At 43.3% G+C, this 24,736-nt stretch overlaps 1 protein-coding gene across 2 annotated transcripts; it reads right to left on the reverse strand.

Moving 5' to 3' along the window:
- Positions 1-11,747: 11,747 nt before the first annotated feature.
- Positions 11,748-13,986, reverse strand: Rpl22l1 (ribosomal protein L22 like 1). Of its 2 annotated transcripts, none has more exons than XM_040754583.1 (4): positions 13,849-13,986; positions 12,764-12,856; positions 12,498-12,619; positions 11,748-11,968 (listed from the first exon to the last, which is right to left on the reverse strand). In XM_040754583.1, exons 1-4 carry the CDS (start codon positions 13,855-13,857, stop codon positions 11,824-11,826), a joined length of 369 nt encoding a protein of 122 aa, XP_040610517.1. In that variant the 5' UTR covers positions 13,858-13,986; the 3' UTR covers positions 11,748-11,823. The 2 variants fall into 2 exon arrangements, with proteins under 2 accessions (XP_040610517.1, XP_040610519.1); XM_040754585.1 differs by having other exon boundaries at positions 12,764-12,853; positions 13,849-13,907.
- Between the last annotated feature and the right edge of the window lie 10,750 nt (positions 13,987-24,736).

Here is a 24,736-nt window from a genome sequence, read left to right on the forward strand (position 1 = left end):
GCCTGCCTAGGGTATTGGTAAAGCACATTCCTGAGGGCATCTGTGAAGGAATGTCTAGAGATTAGCCGAAGGGGGATGATCTGTGCCAAATGTGCATGGTACTATTACATAGGCTGGGACATGTGGGAACTAAAGAGGAAGAAGGAGAAAAACCCTGCATCTCTCCGCTTCTAGGCTGCCATGCTGTTAGCTGCTGTGTCCTGCCACAGTTTCCCCCTGTCAAGGTGACTGAAAACAGGGGCCAGAATAAATCCTCCCTCTTTCAAGTTCAATTCAGGTACTTTGTCATAGCAACAAAAGCTTAATGTATGTGGTGACAACACAAATGCACTTAATAAGATTTTTAGTTTATTTTATGAAATTGGAAGATAGAAACAATGTGTATGGATGTTTATAAAAGAAAATCAGGACATTAGGTAATATATTTTATGAAATTCTTGTTGCACCTGCTGTGCGGCCTGCATCCGAGAATGTAGCGAGGTGGTCGGGATAGATGACACAGAGACCGGTCGGTTGCTTTAAGAAAACTTTATGCTTCCCAAGTCAGTTTAGGAGGAGACCCCAGTCCGCTTAGGAGAGCTCTCAGGAGAAGTCTCTGGCGAAATCTCTGGAGAAGTCTCTCCAAGAAAAAAGAGCTTCCCTTTTTAAGGACTTTTGCCATCCATTTACATACCATTCTTTCCACTTCTCACCCTCCTGGCTGGTGGTTTAATCTCTGGCCCCAGAATCGGGGAGACACCACAGGGGGCAGGGACAGGAAGAGGCATCTAGCCATAGGAGGTGTGAAAGGCATGGTATTTCAGTGAGCCAGCCCTTATCTGAGCCCTATCAAGCTTTAAAGCACTGAATTGTTTTCAGTAAACATTACATAGATGCCTGCTCCCAGGCCAAAGGGGAAGTGGGTTTCTGCTCAAGGTCTGGTGTCCCCACAATTCTTAAATTTTTTAATTTTGTGTGTATGAATGTTTGTCTATATGTATGTATGTGCAGCACAGGTGTGCCTCTTCCAGACACTGGAAGAGAACATCAGATCCCCTGGAACTAGAGTTACAGACAGTTGTAACCAGCCACATGGCTTCTGGGGACCACACCCAGACGCTCGGCAAGAGTAGCAAGTGTTCTTAGACACTGAGCCAGATCTTCAGCCCCAGTTTTAAAAATTCACTAGAAGGAATCAGTTTGCTCTAAAAAGACATGTCAGGAAAAGGCCTATCCGGGAACCCTGTAAATGAGAGCTCTAGAGCTTGGCTCTGTTGTGTAACCACAGGTGGACACCCAGGGCAGTGGCTCCTTCTGCCAGCAGAAACCCGTTTCACAGGTTCCTGAGGAATGCTGGCTGCATTACAGGCTCTCACCTCTCCACCAGCAATCCTTCTACAGTCTGGCTTCAGCTGAATCCTGACTGGACCAAGCCGGTGGGCTTGCCTCTTTTGATGGTGGTCATCGAGGGAGGATTGGGGGTTCCCTTCAGACCTGACACAAAGCAGGTCAGAGGGGAAAAGACTCCCTGGTCAGTATACAGTTGGTTTCTCAATAATATCCTGTGACCAACGTGTGTGGTGAATTAATTGTTTAAGGTTAGCATATGTCTTAGTTTCATTTCTGTGGCTCTGATAAAATATCTGGACAGGAGACAATACAGGGAAAGACATGATTTATTTGGCTTATATTCCAGGTTATAGCATAAAATTGCAGGAAAATCAGTGCCGGGAACTTGAGACAGTCACAGCACTCTCACAGTCAAAAGGAAGGGGAAATGAATGTGCCACGGTCCCTGCTTGCTGGCTTGCTATCTTCCTTTGCTCTTATAGGGTTCCGAGCTCAGCCTGTGAAATGGTCTCCTCACATTCAGAGTAGGCTTTCCCACCTCAGTTAACAATAAAGACAGTACCCTACATCCAAACATCTTGGAGACAATGAAGTTTTGGAATCCAGTACTCTTAAACATTTAATAGAAATTAATATGGAGCTGGACTCGGCGACATATACCTATATAACTCTAGTGTACTCAGTTTGAGCTAGAGACGCCTTTGCCTGCCAAGACTGGACCATCAACATCCCATCATGAATGGGGCGAGAGGAGAGGGTTCAAAAAGACCCAAGCTTCCCCAGAAGCTATAGGAGGAGAGTAATTTGCCTCAGTGGTGTAGCCATTGGTACAGTGACTCACTCAAGTAAATAACTTCCCACCCACACTCCTGCAGACAATCCTAATTGAATGCTAATTGCATGGTCACAAACAAATACAACATAAAAGTAGGAGGGCCTTGGGGAAGTGGGGTGTGTGAGGGAGAGGGTAATAGGACACATGAAAGTAGGAGGGGGCTCTGGAGAGATGGCTCAGCGGTTAAGAACATTGGCTGCTCTTCCAAAGGATCTGGGTTCAATTCCCAGCACTCACGTGGCTGCTCACAACTGTCTGTAACTCCTATTCCAGGGGATCCAACACCCTTGCACAGACATATATGCAAGCAAAACACCAGTGTAGATAAAAATACAAATAAATAATTAAAAAAAGAAAGTAAGAGGGGTTTGAGGAAGTGGGGGTGGGGGAGAGGGTAATGGGACATTTTGATCAAAAAACAGTATGCATAGGAATGACATTCTGAAATAATATTTTAAATTTAAAAGATTGTTTTAAAAGAAGCTCTGTTTAGCTGGGAGGTGGTGGTGGTGGTGCAGGCCTTTAATCCCAGGCAGATCTCAGTAATTTCCAGGTCAGCCTGGTCTACAAAGTGAGTTCCAGGACAGCCAGAACTGTTACACAGAAAAATCCTGTCTTGAAAAAACAAAACCAAAAACCTGTTTTTTAAAAAAGGCATCTGTGTATACCCATATATATACACACTAAAATACATGTGCACAACCTGGGGCAGTGCCTTCAGTAAACAAAAACAGTGTCTTTACCATGATGCCTGTATTAATGCAATCTGATTTAAGGCTACAAAGAACTCCATGTCAATTTAAGTTACAGTTTGCAATCAAATAGTTATAATAACCTCTAGTTTTTAGATAGTTTCAAAAATCATCCGAATGCTAGTAACATCTGAATTTCATGTAAACAATAAATTGTTGGTTTTGTTTGATTCATTTGTGTTGTGTGTAATAAGAGGATTGGGAGCCAAATAATTGTTAACATACATCCCAAGTATTAACCAAGGAACACACACTGAAAGGGATCAGTTTATATAAGGAATTCAAGTGTAAAGAGTATAAATTTTGCCGGGCGTTGGTGGCGCGTGCCTTTAATCCCAGCACTCGGGAGGCAGAGGCAGGCGGATCTCTGTAAGTTCGAGGCCAGCCTGGTCTACAAAGTGAGTTCCAGGACAGCCTCCAAAGCTACAGAGAAACCCTGTCTCGAAAAACCAAAAAAAAAAAAAAAGAGTATAAATTTTACTGCTTCCCAAATATGTCTAGTTGGATATTTGAACTGTAAATAAGTGTGAATTAAAATACTATTTGTTTTTGTGTAGCACTGGCTGTCCTGGAAATCACCTTGTAGACAAGGGTGGCCTCGAACTCATAGAGATCCACCTGCCTCTGCCTCTCAAGTGCCGGGATCAGAGGTGTGCACCGCCACCATACTCGGTTTAGAATCCCCTTAAGACTGCTCTTCCTAGAATGACTGAAGCTCTTTTGAAAGGAGTCTAAAAGCAAAAAGTGATAAATTATGCTTATATCCACAGCAAAACCAACCAGATCAATGACTCAGATATTTCAAATGCTCGAAATAACATGATAGTCTAAAAACAATTTATGACAGGCATTTTTATAAGCAATTCTTTCCTGTTTGGTTGACACAAAATTGTGCTGCATCAAAGCTATAGCCCCACCTAGTGGCAGAAATTTGTGATTGCTCTTTACCGAACCCGGAGTTACACAAAATACTAATAAAATTGGCATGTGCATGCGGTCCACACACACACTTGGATGCCCTTTTGTATTCTTTTTTGTTGTTATCTGGGATTCAAAGTATCCGGTCTTGTTCTTATATGAGTCTCTTCCCATGGGTTGGACTATGCGGTATTAATACGTTTCTGGAGTTAGCCATCAGCTCCACCCCAGGTCCGCTTTCGCCTACACATTAGAACCCTCAGTGTTAACGTTCTGACTTCAGGAATCAGAAAAGGAAGTACTAGAAATTATCAAAATTTGGGGTTCTGTACCCTGTCTGGGAACCAGCTAGTCTGAAATAGTCTTGTACGTGTCATCAGGGAGTGGCCAGTCTTGGACAGTGTGTGAAATCTCCCTGAAGTGGTTCCATTGTTCCAAAGCAAATTCCAAGGCAGCACACATACCTTACATCAAGGAAACCAGGGCCTGCTGTTGGTAAGTGGCTCTGTCCTCTAGGAAGTTAGAGTCTCTGGCATAAATCAGTGATTTTATCCATCATTTCTTTTGAGTTGTAAAAACTGATATTTTTAATTGTGCACATGTGCCTATGTGTGGGCATAGGCACACCTGTGGGTTTGTACCCAGATGTTGAAGGCATCAGATCCCTGGGAGCTGGAGTCACGGTAAGTCACTCGGTGTAGGTTCTGAGAACCAAAGCCAGGTTTGCAAGAGCAGAGTGTACTCTTAACAACTGAGCCATCTCTCCAGCCCTTTTGTGTGTAAAACTTCCTACTAAGAAAAAATATTTATTTAAAAACTCAAACTCAGTGATATCAAGTCAGAAGAATTTGTCCTCATTTCTTAATTTTGAAGTTGAATTTATCTCCACCCGTGGCTCATTCCTTTCTCCATCCCATGGAGAACCCTGTTATACTTTTACATGAGATCTGTGTGGAGAGAGAATATGTATCATGTTTGGCTGATAGTAAGCACTCAATAAATATGTGCAAAATTTGTAAATGAGAGAAAAATGTGTACCATGTCCATCCATGACAGACTTTTGAGTCAAACCTTCAGCTAGTCCCCACCTGAGTAGCCATTATAATCTTTCTTTTTTCTTTTCTCATACCTGTCCTAACCTTTTGCTAATTTCTCAAGCCATTTTGCCGATTAGTCTCTCCCAACTAATGTATTTTGCATGATGTTTTAGCCTACAGCATTTCATTTTCCTGTAAAAACACTCTCATTTCTGTTTCAATTTCTTGCTGTCTTTCTGCTAACTCGCCAGCCTTTTCCTCTCTGTTCCCCATCCCCTTCCATTCATGCCATGTCTGTATCTCTGTTTCCTTCTGTTCACACCTCAGAGACCAGAAGTGGTAGAAGACACTGGAATCAGACTGGCGGCAAGTGCTTCCTCCAGCTGTTCCGTCACCTTCACCGTTAGGAGTCTCAATCCATTATTATGATAGTGCGCTGGTCTGAATGAAAATGGCCCCATAGGCTTATAGGGAGTGGCACTATTAGGAGGAGTGGCCTTGCTGGAGGAAGTGTGTCACTGGGGGTGGGCTTTGAGTTTTCAGAAGCTCAAGCCAGGCCTGGTGGCCCACTCTGTCTTCATACTGCCTACAGATCCAGATGTAGATCTCTCAGCTCCTCTCCCACCAAGCTGATAACGGACTAAACTTCTGCACTGGAAGCCAGCCCCAATTAATTGTTTTCCTTTATAAGAGCTGCCATGGTCATGGTGTCTCTTCATAGAACTGAAACACTAAGACAGATGGATCCGTGGAAAACAGGAGCTAGAGAGAGGACTCAGTAGGTAAAGGGCTTGCTGCACAAGTATTAGGGCTAGAATTTGGATGCCCAGAACCCACAGGAAAGCCTGGCTTGGCTGAGAATGGCTGTAGTCTCAGCGTGGTGAGGAGTGGGCGAGAGTGGCTGGAGGTGGGAGGTGTGGATGAGAGGGAGACAGGCAGATCAGGGCAGGAATGAAGAGGCTCACTGGTGAGTCAGTCGGTCGGAAATGGTGAGCTCCAATCAGTGAGAGACCTTGTCTCAAAAAGTGAAAAAGGGAGGGGCTGGGGAGATGTCCAGTTACAAGACCTTACTGTTCTTGCAAGAGACCCAGGTCTAGTTGCCAGCACCCATGGTAACTCACAGCTGTCTGTAACTCCAGTTCTGGAGATCCAATCCCCTCTTCTGGCCTTTGCAGGCACCAGGCACACACATACAGACAGGCAAACACAGAGATGCAAACAAAAATAATAAATGAATAAATCTTCGAGAAAAAACTAAGGTGGAAAACAACAGAGAAGAACACCCAGATTCCACCTCTGACCTCCACAGACAGGCACGCACACACACACTCACACACAGGTACATCACACACACACACACACACACACACGTGCACACACAGACATATACACACATACACAGATACGCACACAGGTACACACACACGTGCACACACAGACATATACACACATACACAGATACGCACACAGGTACATACACACATGCACACACATGTACATACACGTAAGTGAACTCACACATACATGTGCCCACCCATATCCATACATTGCCTGGTGCACACAAATAGGATAATGCATTGAAAGTCTTGTACATAGCATTGGGCTTTACAGTCTCTACTATCACCATGTAGTTTTGATTCACCTACCTGGAAAACAAGTCTTGAACTCAGGCTTCTCCCACTGTACAATAGTTCAAAATATTCTCACTGTTGTGGAGCCTTAATCTTCTCATATGAATTTTAATATCCACAGTTGGGTTTTGTTTTTCTTTTTGAGTGAAAATGAATGGACTCTTGGTTTCCTTAGGGAAGATCACTTTCCCACTTCACACGTGGTGGGGGTGGGGGGCACTACTCATACTTCCATGATTAGATTAAGCTGATTGATTACTTCCTAGCTTAGGGAGGGGGTACCTGACTTTGCTCCAACCACGGAGACTTTGGCCCTGAACTTACTCTTTACTTATTGTCGTTGTTTGTTTCGTTTTATTTTCCTGTCACTTGGAACTTATTGAAGCTTAGTCATTGGAAGACAGAAAAGCAGGGAGGATCTAACTTGGCATTCACAGGTACATCAAGGTATTCTGCTAAACATAAACTTTTTCATAAAACGTGCCCTGCAGACACAGCTGCTCTAACTGTGAAACAACGAAGCAATAACAAAGCAATTTAGAGTCTTGTCTGAGCACAAAGTCAACAATGCTGACACAAGAAAACCAGAACACTGCTTCTTCGCCGATGCAACACTGCAACAGCTCAGCCCTGGCTCATCTTCCCATCAAGGTGAAACCGGAACGATGTCTGTGACAGCCGATGTTGGTTGTCAGCTTGACGGGATCTGGAATGTACTAGCCGCGGGCACTCCAGTGAGGGGTTTGGGATCAGATTATTTAAAGTGGAAGATAATTTAGATGTGGTCGGCACCTTCTGGTGGCTGCACACAGAAAGGGACAGAAAAAAGGGAAGTTTCTTGTTCATGGTTACCTCCATGCTCACTGCAGGTTCATCCAATCTCACTGTCTCTACTGATTCATTTGTTATTAACCAGCTCCTAAGGGCTTCATCCAACACAGACCAAAGGCCAGCAGCTACTCCAACCATACTGTGTTAGCCAGTCTAACAAACCCCCTTTGAACAGATATTCATTCTGCTGTCCTGTTCCTTTGGGGAGCCCCGAATAACACAGCATCCTGTCATAGAAGGACTTCCTGGACCCCCCTAGCCTGAGCAAGTCCCTACTACCTTGAAGCCTTTGCCAAATCACCCAACGCCATAAGACATTTTAACAGCCTTATATTCAGATGTTCCCCTGAGGACTTGGATCTTTGTGCCAGTGTGTTTCCCAGAATGACCCCAAACGAGTTCACTCTCCCAACCAAATTGCCTGTTTTAGGCTCTGATCTGTTATATGCAGCCTCAACCAAAACAAAAGCCTGCTCAAGAATTGTGTTTTTTTGTTTTTTTTTTTTGTTTGTTTGTTTTTTGTTTTTTTTTTTTTTGGTTTTTCGAGACAGGGTTTCTCTGTGGCTTTGGAGGCTGTCATGGAACTCGCTTGGTAGTCCAGGCTGGTCTCGAACTCACAGAGATCCGCCTGCCTCTGCCTCCCGAGTGCTGGGATTAAAGACGTGCGCCACCAACGCCCGGCTTGTTTGTTTGTTTGTTTTTGTTTTGTTTTGTTTTTTGGTTTTTCGACAGGGTTTCTCTGTGGCTTTGGAGGCTGTCCTGGAACTAGCTCTTGTAGACCTGGCTGGTCTCGAACTCACAGAGATCCGCCTGCCTCTGCCTCCCGAGTGCTGGGATTAAAGGCGTGTGCCACCACTGCCCGGCCAAGAACTGTGTTTTCATTTCTTCATTTTATTTATTTTCTTCCTAGGGAGGGGATGCACAAACACACCACAGCATGGGTTTGGAGCTATTTTACCAGGTAGTTTGGGAGTACTGTTTAATTCCAGACATTTTATTTTTAATTATGTATATTGGTTGGGTAGAGTATGTGCATGAGTACAGGTGACTTCGTAGGTCAGAGGTGAAGGATCCTCTGGAACTGGACTTGTATCTATCTGTTCAGGGGCTGCCTTACATGGATCCTGGGAGTCGAACTCTGGTCCTCTTTAAGAGCATTACCACTCATATTGCTGAACCATTTCTGGGGGCCAGAAGGAAGAGGGCAGTTAGCCATAGCAAGACCCAATGGAGATGGACCAGAAGACAGAGTAAGAGAAAAGGATCTCACAGCTGCAATTCATCTCTTCAAAACTCCGACTTTCTCTTAATAGCTGTCTGTTAAATAAAGGAAGCTCAAGCTTCCTCGTAAAAGGTATTTTTCCAAATTTTATTTACATTTATGTGTCATATTGGCTAGAAAAGAAAACCTTCAGTTCTAAATGTATTCCAGTTGATATTTCTCTTATAAATTTTGTATTTTAACAAGCTGGGTCTTCCTTGAGATTTAAAAAATTTTTTTTGGTTTTATTTCACATGCATTGGTGTTTTTGCCTGCATGCATATCTGTATGAACATGTCAGATCCCCTGGAACAGGAGTTACAGACAGGTGTGAACTCCAGTCCATCTGGAAGAGCAGCTAGTGCTCTTAACGGAGCCCTCTCCCTCTAGACTTTTATAAGATGAGTTTATAACCAAAGGGCAGTTTATTTGAAAGCATCTTCCTCTTGAGGACACTGCTATCCATGCACCAATATGCTATAAACTAGATGATATAGATTAATACACGCATATGGAGCCAATGATACAAATATCTTTGGAGCAATTCAACAGCTAACACTTCGAGTTTATATCTAGACACAGCAGATTCATCACCTCAGTCCTATTGCTTAAGAGCAAGAAGACCAGGCTGAAGAGATGGCTTGGCAGTTTAAGAGAAATAGTTCCCAAATGCACTTTTATTTTCCAACTGGAGAAAACATTGACTCTCTAGACCTAAATACTGGCTTAACGAAATAACCCCCTAAAATAATAAAACAAACAAACAAAAAAGCAACCAAACAAAAACAATGGCTAAAGCACATGCTACTGCCACCAGAAAAATGCAATGACCTAGAGCCAGAGTTCAAGAAATTCTACAAGATAAATAGTTTCTTCAAAGGGGGATGTTTGCAGCATTGATAGAAAGACAAAATATGTGGGCCGTTACAGTTTGAATCTGAAAAGTTACCAATAAGCATGTATGAACACTTGGTCCCCAACTGGTGGCACAAAGCTTTAGGAGATCTGTCATAGCCAAAGGAAGCAAGAGACTGAGAACATGAAGTTGAAGGTTATATCTGGTGTGTGTGTGTGTCTTTCTCTCTCCTTCCCCTTCCTGTATGCAAGGAGGTGAACAACCTTTCTCCATGTTTACATCAACAAGTTGCTCTACTTTACCCCTGGCCCAGAATCAACAAAACCAAGAACTCTGAGACTGAACTCTCTGAAGCATAAGGCAAAATAAATCCCATTTATTTTTGGTCACGGTGAGGAGAAAAGTAATAAATAGGTGTTTTGGAAATGATTCTAAGAAAGCTGGCAAAGCCAAATACAGTAGACATCTTTGATAGGCAAAGAATATTAACCTGAACCACCTACTGAAAAAAGTAAAAATTGCTGGGCATAGTGGCACATGTCTTTAATCTCAGCAGTTGGGAAGCAGAGGCAAGTGGATCTGATTTTAAGGCCAGCCAGGGCTACATAGTGAGACCTGCCGCAAAAACAAAAATAAGAATTACACCAGCATCAAAGAATTCACACTGGCGAGAACCCTTAGAAAAGCCTTCATTATTCTAGGGAAAAATTCCATACTAGAGAGAAACCCTATGTATGTAAAAGATAAGGTATAACATTCATTCAATCATTCCATGAGAGAATTCACAGCTGAGAGAACATGTAAGCAGCGTGGGAAAACATGTATTCTACATCCCTTCACAAACTTGAAAGCACTGGAAGTATAAAGAAACTAAGTGGGCAGAATTTATACAAATCATGTGACAAATATCTGTGGTCAGCTTGCTTTTATCGCAAGGTTTAAAAGAGTGTGGATGAGCCGGGCGTTGGTGGCGCATGCCTTTAATCCTAGCACTCGGGAGGCAGAGGCAGGCGGATCTCTGTGAGTTCGAGGCCAGCCTGGTCTACAAAGTGAGTTCCAGGACAGCCTCCAAAGCTACAGAGAAGAAACCCTGTCTCGAAAAACCAAAAAAAAAAAAAAAAAAAAAAAAAAAAAAAAGAGTGTGGATGATGGTACCTGCCAACAAGCTTAATGGTCTGAGTTCAATGCCTGCCCTACATGATAGAAGTAGATAACTGATTCCAGAAAGTTCTCTGACTTCCACACACATCGGATGTATACATGTACAGACTAGATAAATGTTAACCTCTATAAATAGTAAAAGCCAGGGTCTGATGCAGCCTAGCCCTGCCCCAGTCTCTATGAAACCAAAGAAGACCCTCAACGTCTAATCCTGCCTCCACTTCTGGAAGCACTGGTTACAGGACTGACCCACACGCCAAGGGTTAGAGCTCTTCACATTCATCCCTAAGGTTCCAAACCTACTCATTTGTTGGTCATGCCAAAAGCACCTCACATTCATTCCAACCTCAACTGAAACACTTGCAGGGACATTACTGAAATCAAGTGACAGAGGGGCCTTTTGAGTAGGATAAGGTAGACTCTTAGGAAAGCTGACACGTAACTCTTATTTGTAAGGCACATATAGCTAGTTGTAGAACCAGAAATCAGACCCTATATACTCTCCAGAAGACGCAAGAAATTACTATCTATACCACTATATTACTGTCTTCTCTGGAAATATGTTGAATCCAACCAACACCCCGACCACCCTTATTCCACTTCACTACCTCACTTGCCCTGTATTGTCTTCCTATTGGGATGAAATTATTCAAGTCCCTTTTTAGCACAGAATTATTTTCCATCCAATGTACTGTGGTGCTCATGAGTAAAAGCTAAAAGATGCTTTATTTGTCATCTTACACAATTCGCTCAGTGCCAACAGAAGACAAGTACTTACCTATGAACCTCTTGTGGAAAGCTGAAAATCGGTCCCAAAGAGAATTCAGTCTTGCCACACTAGGGTAGTTCTGGAAAATGGGCAAGTACTTGACCCCTAACAAAGCCAACCATTCAAATCCACAAAGCAGGGTGTAAGTCATTTGCTAATGCTACTTTCATCAAAACCTCACTTAAGCACCTGAATACCAGAAAAATTTTCTTCTGCCTCTGTCTCCCAATCTGGACTTTGCTTTAAAGCTTCCAAATGCCCTTTTCTAGGGACTAAGGGCCCAACATATCTATTTTCTATAGGGGCATCTGAAGACAGTCAACCGTACCCTTTTCTAGACACTCAGTATATTTACAAACCACACTTATTTTTCAGAGTACAATGATTTTTATTTGCTAACAAAGCCCAATTTTAGTTGTTTTCTTCAAGCACACAAAGGTCAACTAGTCCTCAGACTCTGATCCATCTTCATCTTGACTAATCTGGAAGTAACGAAGTTCATAAGTCTCTTTGTCAGATGCAACCACTCGAAGCCAATCACGGAGATTATTCTTCTTAAGGTACTTCTTGGTAAGATACTTCAAATACCTTAGAGACAAAAACCATGGCTTTATTAAGATACATAATCCTTACTATGGAGGCTTTATTTTTTCCTTTATTTCTAATTTTACAGATCAATCTCAGTTCTCCCTCCCTCCCCTGCTCCCATGGTGAGACCAGACCAAGGTTATTTCTCCATAGGAAATGAGCTGCAAAATACCATTTCATGCACTAAGGATAGATCCTGGTCCCACTGCCAGTAGCCTCATAAACTGCTCAATCCACCCAGTGTCACCCACATTCAGTTCTGTGTAGGTGAGCATGCACTAACTGGGGTCAGAGGCAGATAAGGATCAGAGGCAGGTAACAGTATGTACAATTCACATCCCATGAAATCTGCTGCCCCGCTACATTATTATGTTTGAAACTATCAAGTAGAACAGCAATAAGAGCCCCTTTATCCTGTCTCTGTTGCACAAGATCCTTAGAACAGACTAGAGAAACTGTTTAGATTAGAAAAATGTACACCTTATATATCCTGTAAAGCATTCCATTACAACTCAACACAAGAACTAACCTTTTAGAAAACTGTTTCTCAGAAACAACTGTGATTTTATTCTTCAAGCGTTCAATGTGAACAACATTCCCAAGATTTCCAGTCTTTCCATTGACTTTAACCTTCTCCCGTAGAAACTGTTCCTATTTTCAAACAGAGAAAATGCAAAACTAGGGAAGGAAACCCTAGACAGTCACTAGGGAAGGTACCCTAGGAGTACAGTTTAGATTAATATCAAGTAAGATAAATGCCAAGAATCACACAATTACAGAAGGAAGGACACTTACAAAATTGCCGGAATCAAAAATTCCATCTTCTACTGGATGAGTAAGGTCCAAATGAAACCTCCAGGTTGACTTCTTAGGCTTCTTGTCTTTCTGCTATAAACATAAACATGATGGCATCAGGGCAATTTATTCAATTTACATACCAAATTATCAAGAAAAATTTCCAATGCAGTATGTTATGTTCTATAGTGGAGTTATACACAGAAAAACTACTCAATAGGAGCCTATTCTGCATGAGAAGAGCACACTTATTTTGCTTAAACCAAGTTTCCGACCCATGGAAACTTTCCATTTTGCCACTAAATGCCTCACAAATATAAAACTACATTAGAACACATGGTGAGATTATTTGATCCCAAAGAACTGTTTCCTACTGTAACTGAACAGAGAACCAGCGTTTTGAAAATCTGGCTTTGTCTACATTTAAACAGTGTATTTAAGCCTGCATATATAGTACTGGGTTTCATTATGCTTTGTTCTAGTTCATCCAAACACATTCACCAAAATGATTACTAACTAGTAAGTGTCCGCCCTCGTGTTAGCTTTGTAAACTGTTCCCCGCCCTCCAATTATCACAAACCCGGAACTAACATTTGAGCAAATGATGGGACTCGATTTACCCAAGGCCGTGGAACGAACAGGTAATCCCGATGGGTTTGAATCCTAACTCAGCTACCCTAGTTTTAAAAGTATTTGGTTACAATGGCTTTCCAAAACGTTTAAGCCACGTCTCTCATACTGCTAAGGTCATGACGTGAAGACATACAAGCGCGGACGGGCACCTTAGCTCTCCTCTTCCGGCCGCAGAGTGGCGACAGGCCATCAGGAGCCAGGGAAAAACCAAGAAGCCGCGAGACCGACCTCGCGAGCTGCCACCCGGCTACACTACAGGCGGGCCCGCGTCCAGGGGTGGCAGGCCGCATGGCTGCCTGGGAAGGTCCAGCAACCCCGCATTCCGCCACCTCGGCGGAGACCCCGGGACGACTCCATCGCCCTGCCTTCTCTACCGAGGTGCCCCACTCCCACTCGCTAGACGCAGAAGCTCCCGCGCTCCCGCGAATACGATCGCACGCGCGTGCACTCACCGGCGCCATATTGTCCAGAGGCCGTGGGAAGAGAACGAGCCGCCGCTGCGCGCACGCTTTTATATCAAAGCGTGACGTCACACGCAGAGTGCGCAAGCCCGCGGTAACTCGGAACCGGATGTAGGCAGGTGAGCACGTCCAGTCACCTAGGAAACGGAGGCGTGGCGTTGTTGGGGGTGGCGCGAATGCCCTGGCACTGGGCTCCCGCGTGCGCCATCTAGCGGGCAGCGGCAGTTGAACGGACTCTGCACTCGACTTCCCAGATTTGCAAGCCTTAGTGGTTTAAGTTCAAGGGTGCAGGAGTCATCATTCTCAACTCGAGGCAAGGCTGAGTCTCATGTTGCTTTAAGAACCTCTCTTTTGTATTGAGATTATAATCCTCCAGAGAAAAATCTGCTCTATGTTTTGTCTAGGTTTTTACGGTAGAAGATGTCTGAGAAAACCATGTTGAGTATACTTTGGGTTTACAGAATGGGCATAAAAGTTTTCTATTGGCGTCACAATTTGCTGAGACCTAACTACCAGTGTCTACAAAGTACATTAGAGTGGAGGTATCATGATGATAGAAAAAAGAGTTTTTGAGTTTTGAATGGTTGTAAATTGATGCCAGTCCAGAAAACTGGCCTGCCTGTTGGTATTTAGCAGTAATAAGTCTCTGTGGCCAGGAGACTGGATGGGCTTCAGCTGTGGATTTGGAAAAGTCCCTATTATGTAGTAGTTGTGTATGTGCTCTGCACAAGCAATTAGTTTTAGTGTTAATACAGTGTAGGGAATGGAGCTAGGGGTGCTGGAGGCTTAGAAGAAAAACAATTTCATTAGCTTTTTAAAAACCTTGTCTTAAGAATCACAAGAAATGGCCGGGCATTGGTGGCACACGCCTTTAATCCCAGCACTTGGGAGGCAGAGGCAGGCGGATCTTTGTGAGTTCGAGGCCAGCCTGGTCTACAAGAGCTAGTTCCAGGACAGCCTCCAAAGCCACAGAGAAACCCTGTCTCGAAAAACCAAAAAAAAAAAAAAAAAAAAAAAAAAAGAATCACAAGAAATGGGGGGACAGGGGTTGGCATTTCTTCCTCAGTGGCTTCCCCCTTGTTGAGCAAAGTAATCTTGGTGTTCTTAACCCTTTAATTGACATTTAAAATTTTTGTTTTTATTATCTTTGGTAACTTTCTATGTCCTAAAAATAAACACTTTTAGAACTGCTAAGCCATTATGTGAAGAAGACATAGAAACAATAGGCGGTTTGAAATAACTAGTAATCTCCAAATACTTAATTAGAAGCCATAATGGGTGAAAATTATTAGACATTTTTCTCTTGATTAGAAAAAATATTTACCAGAATTGTGCAGATAGCAAGAATTAATATTATCAATAATTCTTTCCAAGCTTTGGATTTCTTACAAAGTATATATTGTCTTACTTACTATTCTACTGCTGTGCAGACACCATGGCCAAAGCGGTTTATAGAAGGAAGTTGATTGGTGACCTATAGTTTGGAGGGTGAGTCCCTGATCATCAGAACAGGGAGCATGGTGGCAGACAGGTACGGCATTGGAGCAGTGGCTGAAAGCGTGTATCTTGGTCCACAGGCATGAAGCAGAAAGGGCTAACTGGGAATGGTGTGGGCTTTTGAAACCTCAAAGGCCACCCTCAGTGACACATCTCCTGTCCTTCCCAACTGGGAGCCATCATTCAAATATATGAGCTTATGGAGGCCATTCTCATTCTCTAAAAAAACAAGAAAGCTTAGAACAATGATGCAGTCCCAGCTACTTGAAAATAAGTTATCATATGGCAAACACCTCCCCCGATTCTTTGTTTTTGAGACATGGTCTCACTATGAAGCCCTGGCTATCATTGAAGCAATGAAGACCAGGGTGGGTTTGAACTCACAGGTATCTTCCAGCCTCTGCTTCATAAGTTCTGGGATCAGAGATACGCAGTACCATACCATACAGATAGATTTCTAATGAATTATAAACTTTTTTTTTTTGAGACAGGGTTTCTCTGTGGCTTTGGAGGCTGTCCTGGAACTAGCTCTTTTTTTTTTTTTAAGATTTTATTTATTCTATTATGAATACAACATCCTGCTTCTATGTATGTATGTCTGCACGCCAGGAGAGGGCACCAGATCTCATTACGGATGGTTGTGAGCCACCATGTGGTTGCTGGGAATTGAACTCAGGACCTCTGGAAGAGCAGTCAGTGCTCTTAACCTGAGCCATCTCTCCAGCCCTGGAACTAGCTCTTATAGACAAGGCTGGTCTCGAACTCACAAAGATCCGCCTGTCTCTGCTTCCCGAGTGCTGGGATTAAAGGCGTGTGCCACCAACGCCCAGCTTTTTGTTTGTTTTTTGAGACAGGGTTTCTCTGTATTGTTTTGGAGGCTGCTCTGTAGACCAGGCTGGCCTCGAACTCAGAGATCTGCCTGTCTCTGCCTCCCGAGTGCTGGGATTAAAGGCGTGTGCCAACAACACCCGGCTGAATTATAAACTTAATTCTTTGGATTTGTTTGATATTGGATTCTGAATACTTAGATCAGTATTAAAAAATCAACATAGGATATTGTAGATTAAGGTTATTATAAAACTGTATTATATGGCCACCTAAAATAGCAAAAATATAATGATATAAAAGACTTGTAGGCAGAACCACCAAAGACTTGAGGACTGCAGCCATAGTTCCTTTCTCCACCCACGGGGCTAGATAGGCTTGGCCTGTTACAGCCCGCCTTCCAGTGATCTGTGCACAACTAGCCGAGGCCAGGGTACTGCACACTGCAGCTTCCATCTTGGCAGGAGCCAGCCCACCCAGAGACTGCCAGCATCCAAGTCCCATTCTCCACCCACGGGCCAGAGATACTGATACTGAGACGGCCTCCATCCACGCAAGAGGAAAGCCACCAGGGAATTGGACCTGCTCCCACCCACTGGAAAGTAACCGTGGTCACATAACCACCAGGGGAGGAAGAGACTCCTCCTGCACCCACAGGAAGAAATGATGGGAAGGAGACAATATAAAAACACACCCAGCAACAGAAAAACCAATATGATACTACCAGGGACTAGAGACTCTACACTGGCAAGACCTGAACAGCCCATTGCAGATAAAGCAGATGAGAAAGACCTTAAAAACGACTTCATGAAACTTATAGAGGCCCTCAAAGAGGATATGAGAAAAATCCCTTAAAGAAATGGAAGAAAAAGCAAACCAAAAAAATGCAAGAAATGGAAGAAAAAACACCAAAAAATCCAACAAATGCAAGAAAGAGAGGAAAAGACAAAGCAAAAATTGCAAGAAACAATTCAAACGGTGCAAGGGTTGAAAGCTGAAATAGAGACAATTAAAAAAAAACTAAAAAACAAAACCACAGTCTGAAGGAATGCTGGAAATAGAAAAGCTAGGCAAATGGTCAGGTACTACAGATGCAAGCATAACCAACAGAATACAAGAGATAGAAGACAGAATCTCAGGTGTTGAAGATACACTAAGGGAAATAGATTCATTGACCAAAGGAAATCTTAAGTCCAACAAATCCCTAACACAAAATATCCAGGGAATATAGGACACTGTAAAAAGACCAAACCTAAGAATAACAGGTATTGAAGAAGGTGAAGAAATCCATATTCAACATATTCAACAAAATCATAGAAGAAAAATTTCCCAACCTAAAGAAAGACATGCCAATGAAAGTACAAGAAGCCTACAGAACACCAAATAGTGTGGACCACAAAAGGAAGTCTCCTTGCCACATAATAGTAAAAACCCCAAACATACAGAATAAAGAAAAGAATATTAAGAGCAGTAAAGAAAAAAGGCCAAATAACATATAAAGGAAAACCTATCAGAATCACACCTGACTTCTCCATGGAAACTCTGAAAGCCAGAAGATCCTGGATAGATATTCTACCAACACTAAGAGACCACGGATGCCAGCCCAGACTGCTATACTCAGCAAAGCTTTCAATCACTATAGATGGAGAAAACAAGATATTCCATGACAAAACCAGATTCAAACAATACATATCTACTAACCCATCCCTACAGAAAGTTCTGGAAGGAAAATTCCAGTCCAAGGAAGTTAGCTACAACCAGAAAAACGCAGACAATAGCTAATCCCACCTTACCAAAAGCCAAAAGAAGAAAGAGGTGGAAATCCACATATAATTCCACCACCATCAACCATTCCAAAACAAACAAGAATGAGCAATCAATAGTCATTAATATCCCTCAATATTAATGGTTTTAACTTGCCCATAAAAAGACACAGGCTAACAGAATGGATTAGAAGACAAAACCCATCCTTCTGCTGTATACAAGAAACACACATCAGCCTCAAAAACAGACATTATCTCAGAGTTAAGGGTTGAGAAAAGATTTTCAATCAAATGGACCCAAGAAACAAGTGGGGGTAGCAATCCTAATATCTAACAAATAGATTTTAAAATAAAATCAATTAAAAGAGATGAAGGAAGTCACTTCATACTCATCACCAGAGAAATCGTACAGCCACTTTGGAAATCAGTATGGAGATTCCTGAGGTAAATGGGACTCAGTCTACCACAAGACCCAGCAATTCTACTCTTAGGCATATACCCAAAAGATGCACATTCATACAATAAGGATGTCTGTTCCACTATGTTCATAGCAGCATTATTTGTAATAGCCAGAACCTGGAAGCAACCTGAACGCCCCTCAACTGAAGAGTGGGTAGAGAAAATGTGGTACATTTACACAATGGAGTACTATTCAGCAGAAAAAAACAATGGAATCTTGAAATTTGCAGGCAAAGCTATCCGCCCATGATGGCACTAGAAGAAACCATCCTGAATGAGGTAACTTAGTCACAAAATGAGAAACATGGTATGTACTCACTCGTATACGGATTTTAAGACATGAATCAGGGGAATGCCAGCATACAATCCCACTGCCAGAGAGTCTGGGAAACAGAACCTTCATCCAGCGACTGATGGAAGCAGACGCAGACACCCACAGCTAAACACTGAAATGAACTCCTGGAATCCAGTCGCAGAAAGGGAGAACTGAAGAGAAAAGGGGTAGAGACTAGGCTGGTTTAACCCACAGAAACAGCTGACCTGAACAAGGGGGAGCTCTTGGACCCCAGATTTATGGCTGTGTGGAAATCATGGGACTGACCCAGGACCCCCTGAATGTGGGTGTCAGTGAGGAGGCCAAGGTAATCTATGGGGCCTTGGGTAGTATTTATCTCTGGCGTACAACTAGACTTTGGGTGCCCATCCCGTAATTAGGGATGCTCTCTCAGCCTGGACTCTTGTGGGAGGGCCTAGACCCTTCCCTGGATGAAATGACAGACTCTGGAGATCCTCCATGGAGGACTTCACCCTCCCTGGGGATCGGAGTGGAGATTGGGTGGGGGACTGGGGGGCCTGGTGGGGAGAGGGGGGTAGGGAGGAAGAGGGAGCTGGGTTTGACACATGAAACAACCTTGTTTCTAACTTAAATTTAAAAAAGGAAGAGAAAAAATGACTTGTAATATATAGTTAAATTGATAGAAAAGTAAAATAACATTTTGGAAGACAAAAGGCAAGCTATGCACATGTGTATCTGAGGTTTGAATTAGCTTCCAAGGTAGAATTGAAAATATAAAACTCCAGTTATTTCATACTTGGATTGATGCCAAGAAGAAGTCCAACTACTCTGTGGAGAAATGTGCCTCTGATTTAGTCAGGAAGAAGTGCCTGAGCTAAGCTTCCAGAAATTTGAGCTGGCAGCTTTTAAAATCACTAAATACACAGGAAAACAAACCACTATGAATAAAGGTCAATTACCCATGCATATAAAATCAGATCACCCAGCCTGCATATATTGAAAATATCCAGTAGTAAAATAAATATTTTCAGTATGATTAAGAGTTAAACGTATCTCAAAATATGATGGAACCAGAGGCAGTTAAACTGTCGGTATTTAAAACATAAACCACAAGAAGAATTTCTTGTACTTAAAAATACAAAAGTTGAATTACAAAGAATTTAAAAAAAATTATACTAAACAGGAGGCTAGACACAGGTAAAGAGAAATTTAAGAAATAGGCAACTTAAGACTCTAAGAAAGGGTGCCTAAACTGGCCTTCCCCTGTAATCATATTGGTGACTATCCCAACTGTCGTCATAGAACCTTCATCCAGCAACTGATGGAAGCAGATGCAGAAATCCACATACAGCAGTGGGCTAAACTCCTGGAGTCAAGTTGTGGAGAGGGAGGAGCGATCATATGAGCAAAGGGGTCAAGACCATGATGGGGAAACCCACAGAAACAGCTGACCCGAGATAGTGGGAGATCACTGACTCTAGATTGACAGCTGGGGAACCTGCATAAGACTGAATTAGATCCTCTGAATGTGGGTGACATTTGGGTGGTTGGGCAGTTTGTGGGGCCTCTAGCAGTGTAATCAATTTTATCCCTTGTGCATAAACTGGTCTTTTGCGGTCCATTCCCTATGGAGGGATATATAGCTCAACCTAGATACAGGGATGAGGACCTTGGTCCTGCCTCAAGTGATATGACAGACATTGTTGATTCCCCAAGGGAGGCCTCACTCTTTTGGGGGAGTGGATGGAGGGGTGGGATGGGAAGAAGGTGGGGGAAGTGGGAGGGCAGGAGGGAGAGGGAATTGGGATTGGTATGTAAAATAAGATTGTTTTAAAAAGTATTAAAATTAAAAAAAGATCTGAAGAAAAAATCAACCAAACTGTAATAAAACATTAAAGAAAAGAAGCTTAGACTAGTGAGTGACACCAGTAACTTAAAAGGTTGTAGCATCCGGGCGCTGGTGGCGCATGCCTTTAATCCCAGCACTCGGGAGGCAGAGGCAGGCGGATCTCTGTGAGTTCAAGGCCAGCCTGGTCTACCGATCGAGTTCCAGGACAGCCTCCAAAACAATACAGAGAAACCCTGTCTTGAAAAAACCAAAAAAAAAAAAAAAAAAAAAAAAAAAAGGTTGTAGAAGTCATCACTTGGTTTCATGAGTTTGAGATTAGCTAGCAACATATTGAGGGACAGAGGAAGACTGACTAGAAGGTCTAGCGGGTAAAAGTGCTTGTTTGCAAGCTGCTTGAACAGAGTTCAGTTCCAGAACCCATGGTGACAGGAGAGAGCAGACTCCCAAAATCTGTTCTCTGACCTGTAGCACTACACACAGACACACACAGATACACACACACACACACACACACACACACAGACACACAGATATACATACATGTACACACAGACACACACACAGACACACACAGAGATAAACATAGATACACACAGATACACACACAGATATACAGACACACACATACAGATAAACACAGATACACACACAGAGATACACAGATACACACACACACACAGGGGTAATAAGATGAAGTTGGGAGAAAGAAGTGAGACAGGAAGCAAACAGGAAGGAAGGAAGGAAGGAAATCATAGACACAAGCACAGATTCAAGACAAGGACGCTGGAGTTCCTACCGTCTCTAAATGGCACTCGCTGGGAGGTTCAGTGGGATGTATGTAGCAGAGATCATGGGAAAAGACAGATAAAACGCTGAATTCTCAGATCTAGGAAGAACAACCAACCCCAAGGGGAACAGTCTGAGTCCTCCGTACACACTCTGGTGAGCATTCAAGACACAAAACAAAATTATTCCCAAAGAATCCAGACAGGGAAAATCTGAAATAACCACTAGCAGACCTGATATCACACCAGCCAAGGGGGGCTGAGTTTATGTCTGTGGCTCCCCTTGTCACTGAGGGTGGTTCAGGGACCTGTGGTCTGGGGGCCACGTGGTGTCCAAGAGCCATACTGTCAAGGGTGAACATGCTGATCTGGGTGGTTGGCATAGCCATCTGGGGCCGTGGTGACAGCCTGGCCCTGCCGAGGAGCATGTCTGTTTTAATATCCCTGGCCTATGATGCCACCAGTTCTGAGACACAACCTGTGATCACACTGTTGTCCAAGGGCTGTGCCATTCCTGGTGCCAGACCAGTTTGGGTGGTCATGGCTGTCAACTGAGGTCATGGTATCGTCCAGATCAGAGCTACTGCTGAAGACCATGTCTGGATCTGTGGCCCTTCACCAGCTCCAGCACACAGGAGAGCAGACCCTGAACCCCACCTGGGCAGCACACTAGAGCTGACCCTGTTGTTGGGGCACAGGCAAGCCAGCTCTGAGGGAATGAGAGCAGGAGAGCTGACCCCCTCCCTGCCAATCAGGAGAGAGAGAGACCTGCACCTTGCCTGGGCAAAACAGTAGAGCTGACCTTGTTAATATGAGTAAGGGGGACCTGGATTTGAGGGTCCAAGACAGGAGAACAGGTCCTACTCCTTGCTTAAGCTGCATTGGGTGAACTAGCCACAGCAGTGCTGGAGAGCTCATTAAGGTAACGAGGACAAGGGAAAGCTGGGGGCCTGACTAACCCAGCTACCACCTAGGCCCAGAACCAGAGCTCTGAGATGGCCCTCCCCAACATCACCTCATCTATGAACTGTTGGAGTATATGAAGGACACTAACTTACAGATCCAAAACAGCAGGATCTCCAGGACACAAGACGACATCAGGTTATCCAGGAGGAACCCCAGTGAGAACCCCTTATCAGTGGTGTAGCAGAAACCAGAGGCCTCCAGCCAGACCAAATGACTCGTATTGAACAAGTAAAGATGAACAGACTAAAACTGTGTCTCAATGGGCCACGCTAGTTTCCATGACAAGATTTTGTTTTTTCTTTTAAATTTGGTTTTGTTTTGGGGGGAGGTTGCAAGAGCAGAGGGTGAATGAGAGGAGACAGGGAGATAAGTGGGATCAGAATGCATGATGTAAAATCCACAAAGAATAAAAGTAAAACAAGAACAAAAACAATGCTCATGGATTGAAAGTCCAATACAGTAAAGAAGCCAGTTCTCCAGAACCGTCGAGTACTGTGATCTCAAGCAACAGCTTCATATGCTTATCACCCTCTTTCCCAACAAAGCAATTGATGTTTGCACGGAAGCACAAAGATACAAGAGCAGAGGAGATGTATTTGAAGAAAACCAAGGAGGACTTTCCTACGAAGTTAAGACATTTGATACTGTAATTACAACAGTAGAACAGTGCTTTGTGATTAGATATGTGACTTGAGAATTCCCAGACACGTATGTGTATGCTTGACACTTATGGTAAAACAGTTCTCAACAGTGGGGAAAAGAACTCTTAACAACCCTCACTACTTTTCATGGTAAAAGTCTGTAAACCAGTGTACATCTGCAAAAACATAGGTCTTGGTGGTCAATAGAAAAACATTAAGGCCACACTACTGTCTATAGTGGAAAGATAAGGTGCTTGCATGTATATGGATATGTATATTGCTCCATGAAAAATGCTATGAATGTAGACAGGAGAGCTCCAAATAGTGCCTTCATTATGATCTGTTTGAATTTTCCTAATCTGTCTTTTCGAAGCTGTGTGTGTCCTGGGCTTACACATCAGGTCCCATTTCTTAGAGCAGCAGGTGCACATTCTTCTGGAGGTCTTTTGAAAGGTCTCTGTCGCATTGACAGTTGTAGGGAAAGATCTGACCACATATGAGGAAGATTACCATACATGGGATAGGGATGTCGTATGCTATCAGGGAGAAATCACTTTCATGAGAAACAGATAACCCAGGGTCAGCGCTCCCACAGTGTCCGCAGCTCTTCTAGACCCAACTAGAACCTCCAGTGAGAAAGACCTGCCTCTCCCCAGGTCTTTATCCCACACCCCACGTACACACCTGTGGCCACGCCCAAACAGGCGTGGTCAGCGCCTCAGACAGTACACAGGACCAGTGCTATATAGCATGCAGAGCAGATTGTCTCTGTAATGTACTTATTCTTGAAATCCCATCTATCTGTTGGAAGCTGAAAACCACTGATTTGTAAAACCACCACATTTACTCGCTTCATGTTTTTGTACTGTGATCTATGGAATTGCACATACATGCCAAGGTACACAGGGGACAACTTGTGGGTCACCCTGTGGGTCTTGGGTCCAGCTCAGGTTAGGAAGCCTGGAGGCAAGTGCCTTTTACCTGCTTACTCGTCACACCATCCCTCTGTTTTCTTTAAATTATGTTGCTATGTGTAGCTATGGTTGGCCTGGAACTTGCTATATAGACCAGCCTAGCACCTTTTTTTAAAAAAACTATCAGTCTACTTGGACTTCTCTAACTCACATGTTCCTGCTTATGTCTTTGTTATTTCCTTCTGGTTTGTTGGCTGCTGTTTGATTCAGGAATAAACTCAGGCATGCTCATACTTCCACTTTTATTGACAGACGCTGATGCTATGAATTTTTCTGGGCTACACCAGGAGATCCCATATTAAAAAAAAAAAAACAAAACAACAACATAAAACCTCAAAATACCCCAAACTGAACAAAACCATCTTTTTAGTTATATATATATATATATATATATATATATATATGTTTGTAATTAAATTTTCTGACGATTTGACACATATAGATAACACAGTCACTCTCACTCCTGTCCCATGACCGATAGCCTTTCCTCATGGTCATGTTTCTTTACTGTCTGACCAGGGCCATCACAGTAACTGTGGGGTTAGAGCTCTGAGTAGGAGGAGCCTAGTGGGCTCAGCAGTGGGGAGTAGACAGTGATTTCCTCTCTACCGGGAACTAACTGCAGTGCAGTTCAGCCGTAACAAGGATGGCCTGTGAGCATTGCTCCAATGACCGACAGCTGACTGGGTCAGGTCTGTGTGGGCAGTGTGGGCGGCCACAGCTCTGAGTTCATGACTGCAACAGCTGTATCAATCTACAGGATGGCTGTTATCCGAGTCATGGTCATGCTACATAGCCCAGGTTGGCCTTGAACTCAGGATTATC

This window comes from Mesocricetus auratus, unplaced genomic scaffold, assembly GCF_017639785.1.
Source record: "Mesocricetus auratus isolate SY011 unplaced genomic scaffold, BCM_Maur_2.0 Super-Scaffold_100011, whole genome shotgun sequence".
Taxonomy (NCBI): domain Eukaryota; kingdom Metazoa; phylum Chordata; class Mammalia; order Rodentia; family Cricetidae; genus Mesocricetus; species Mesocricetus auratus.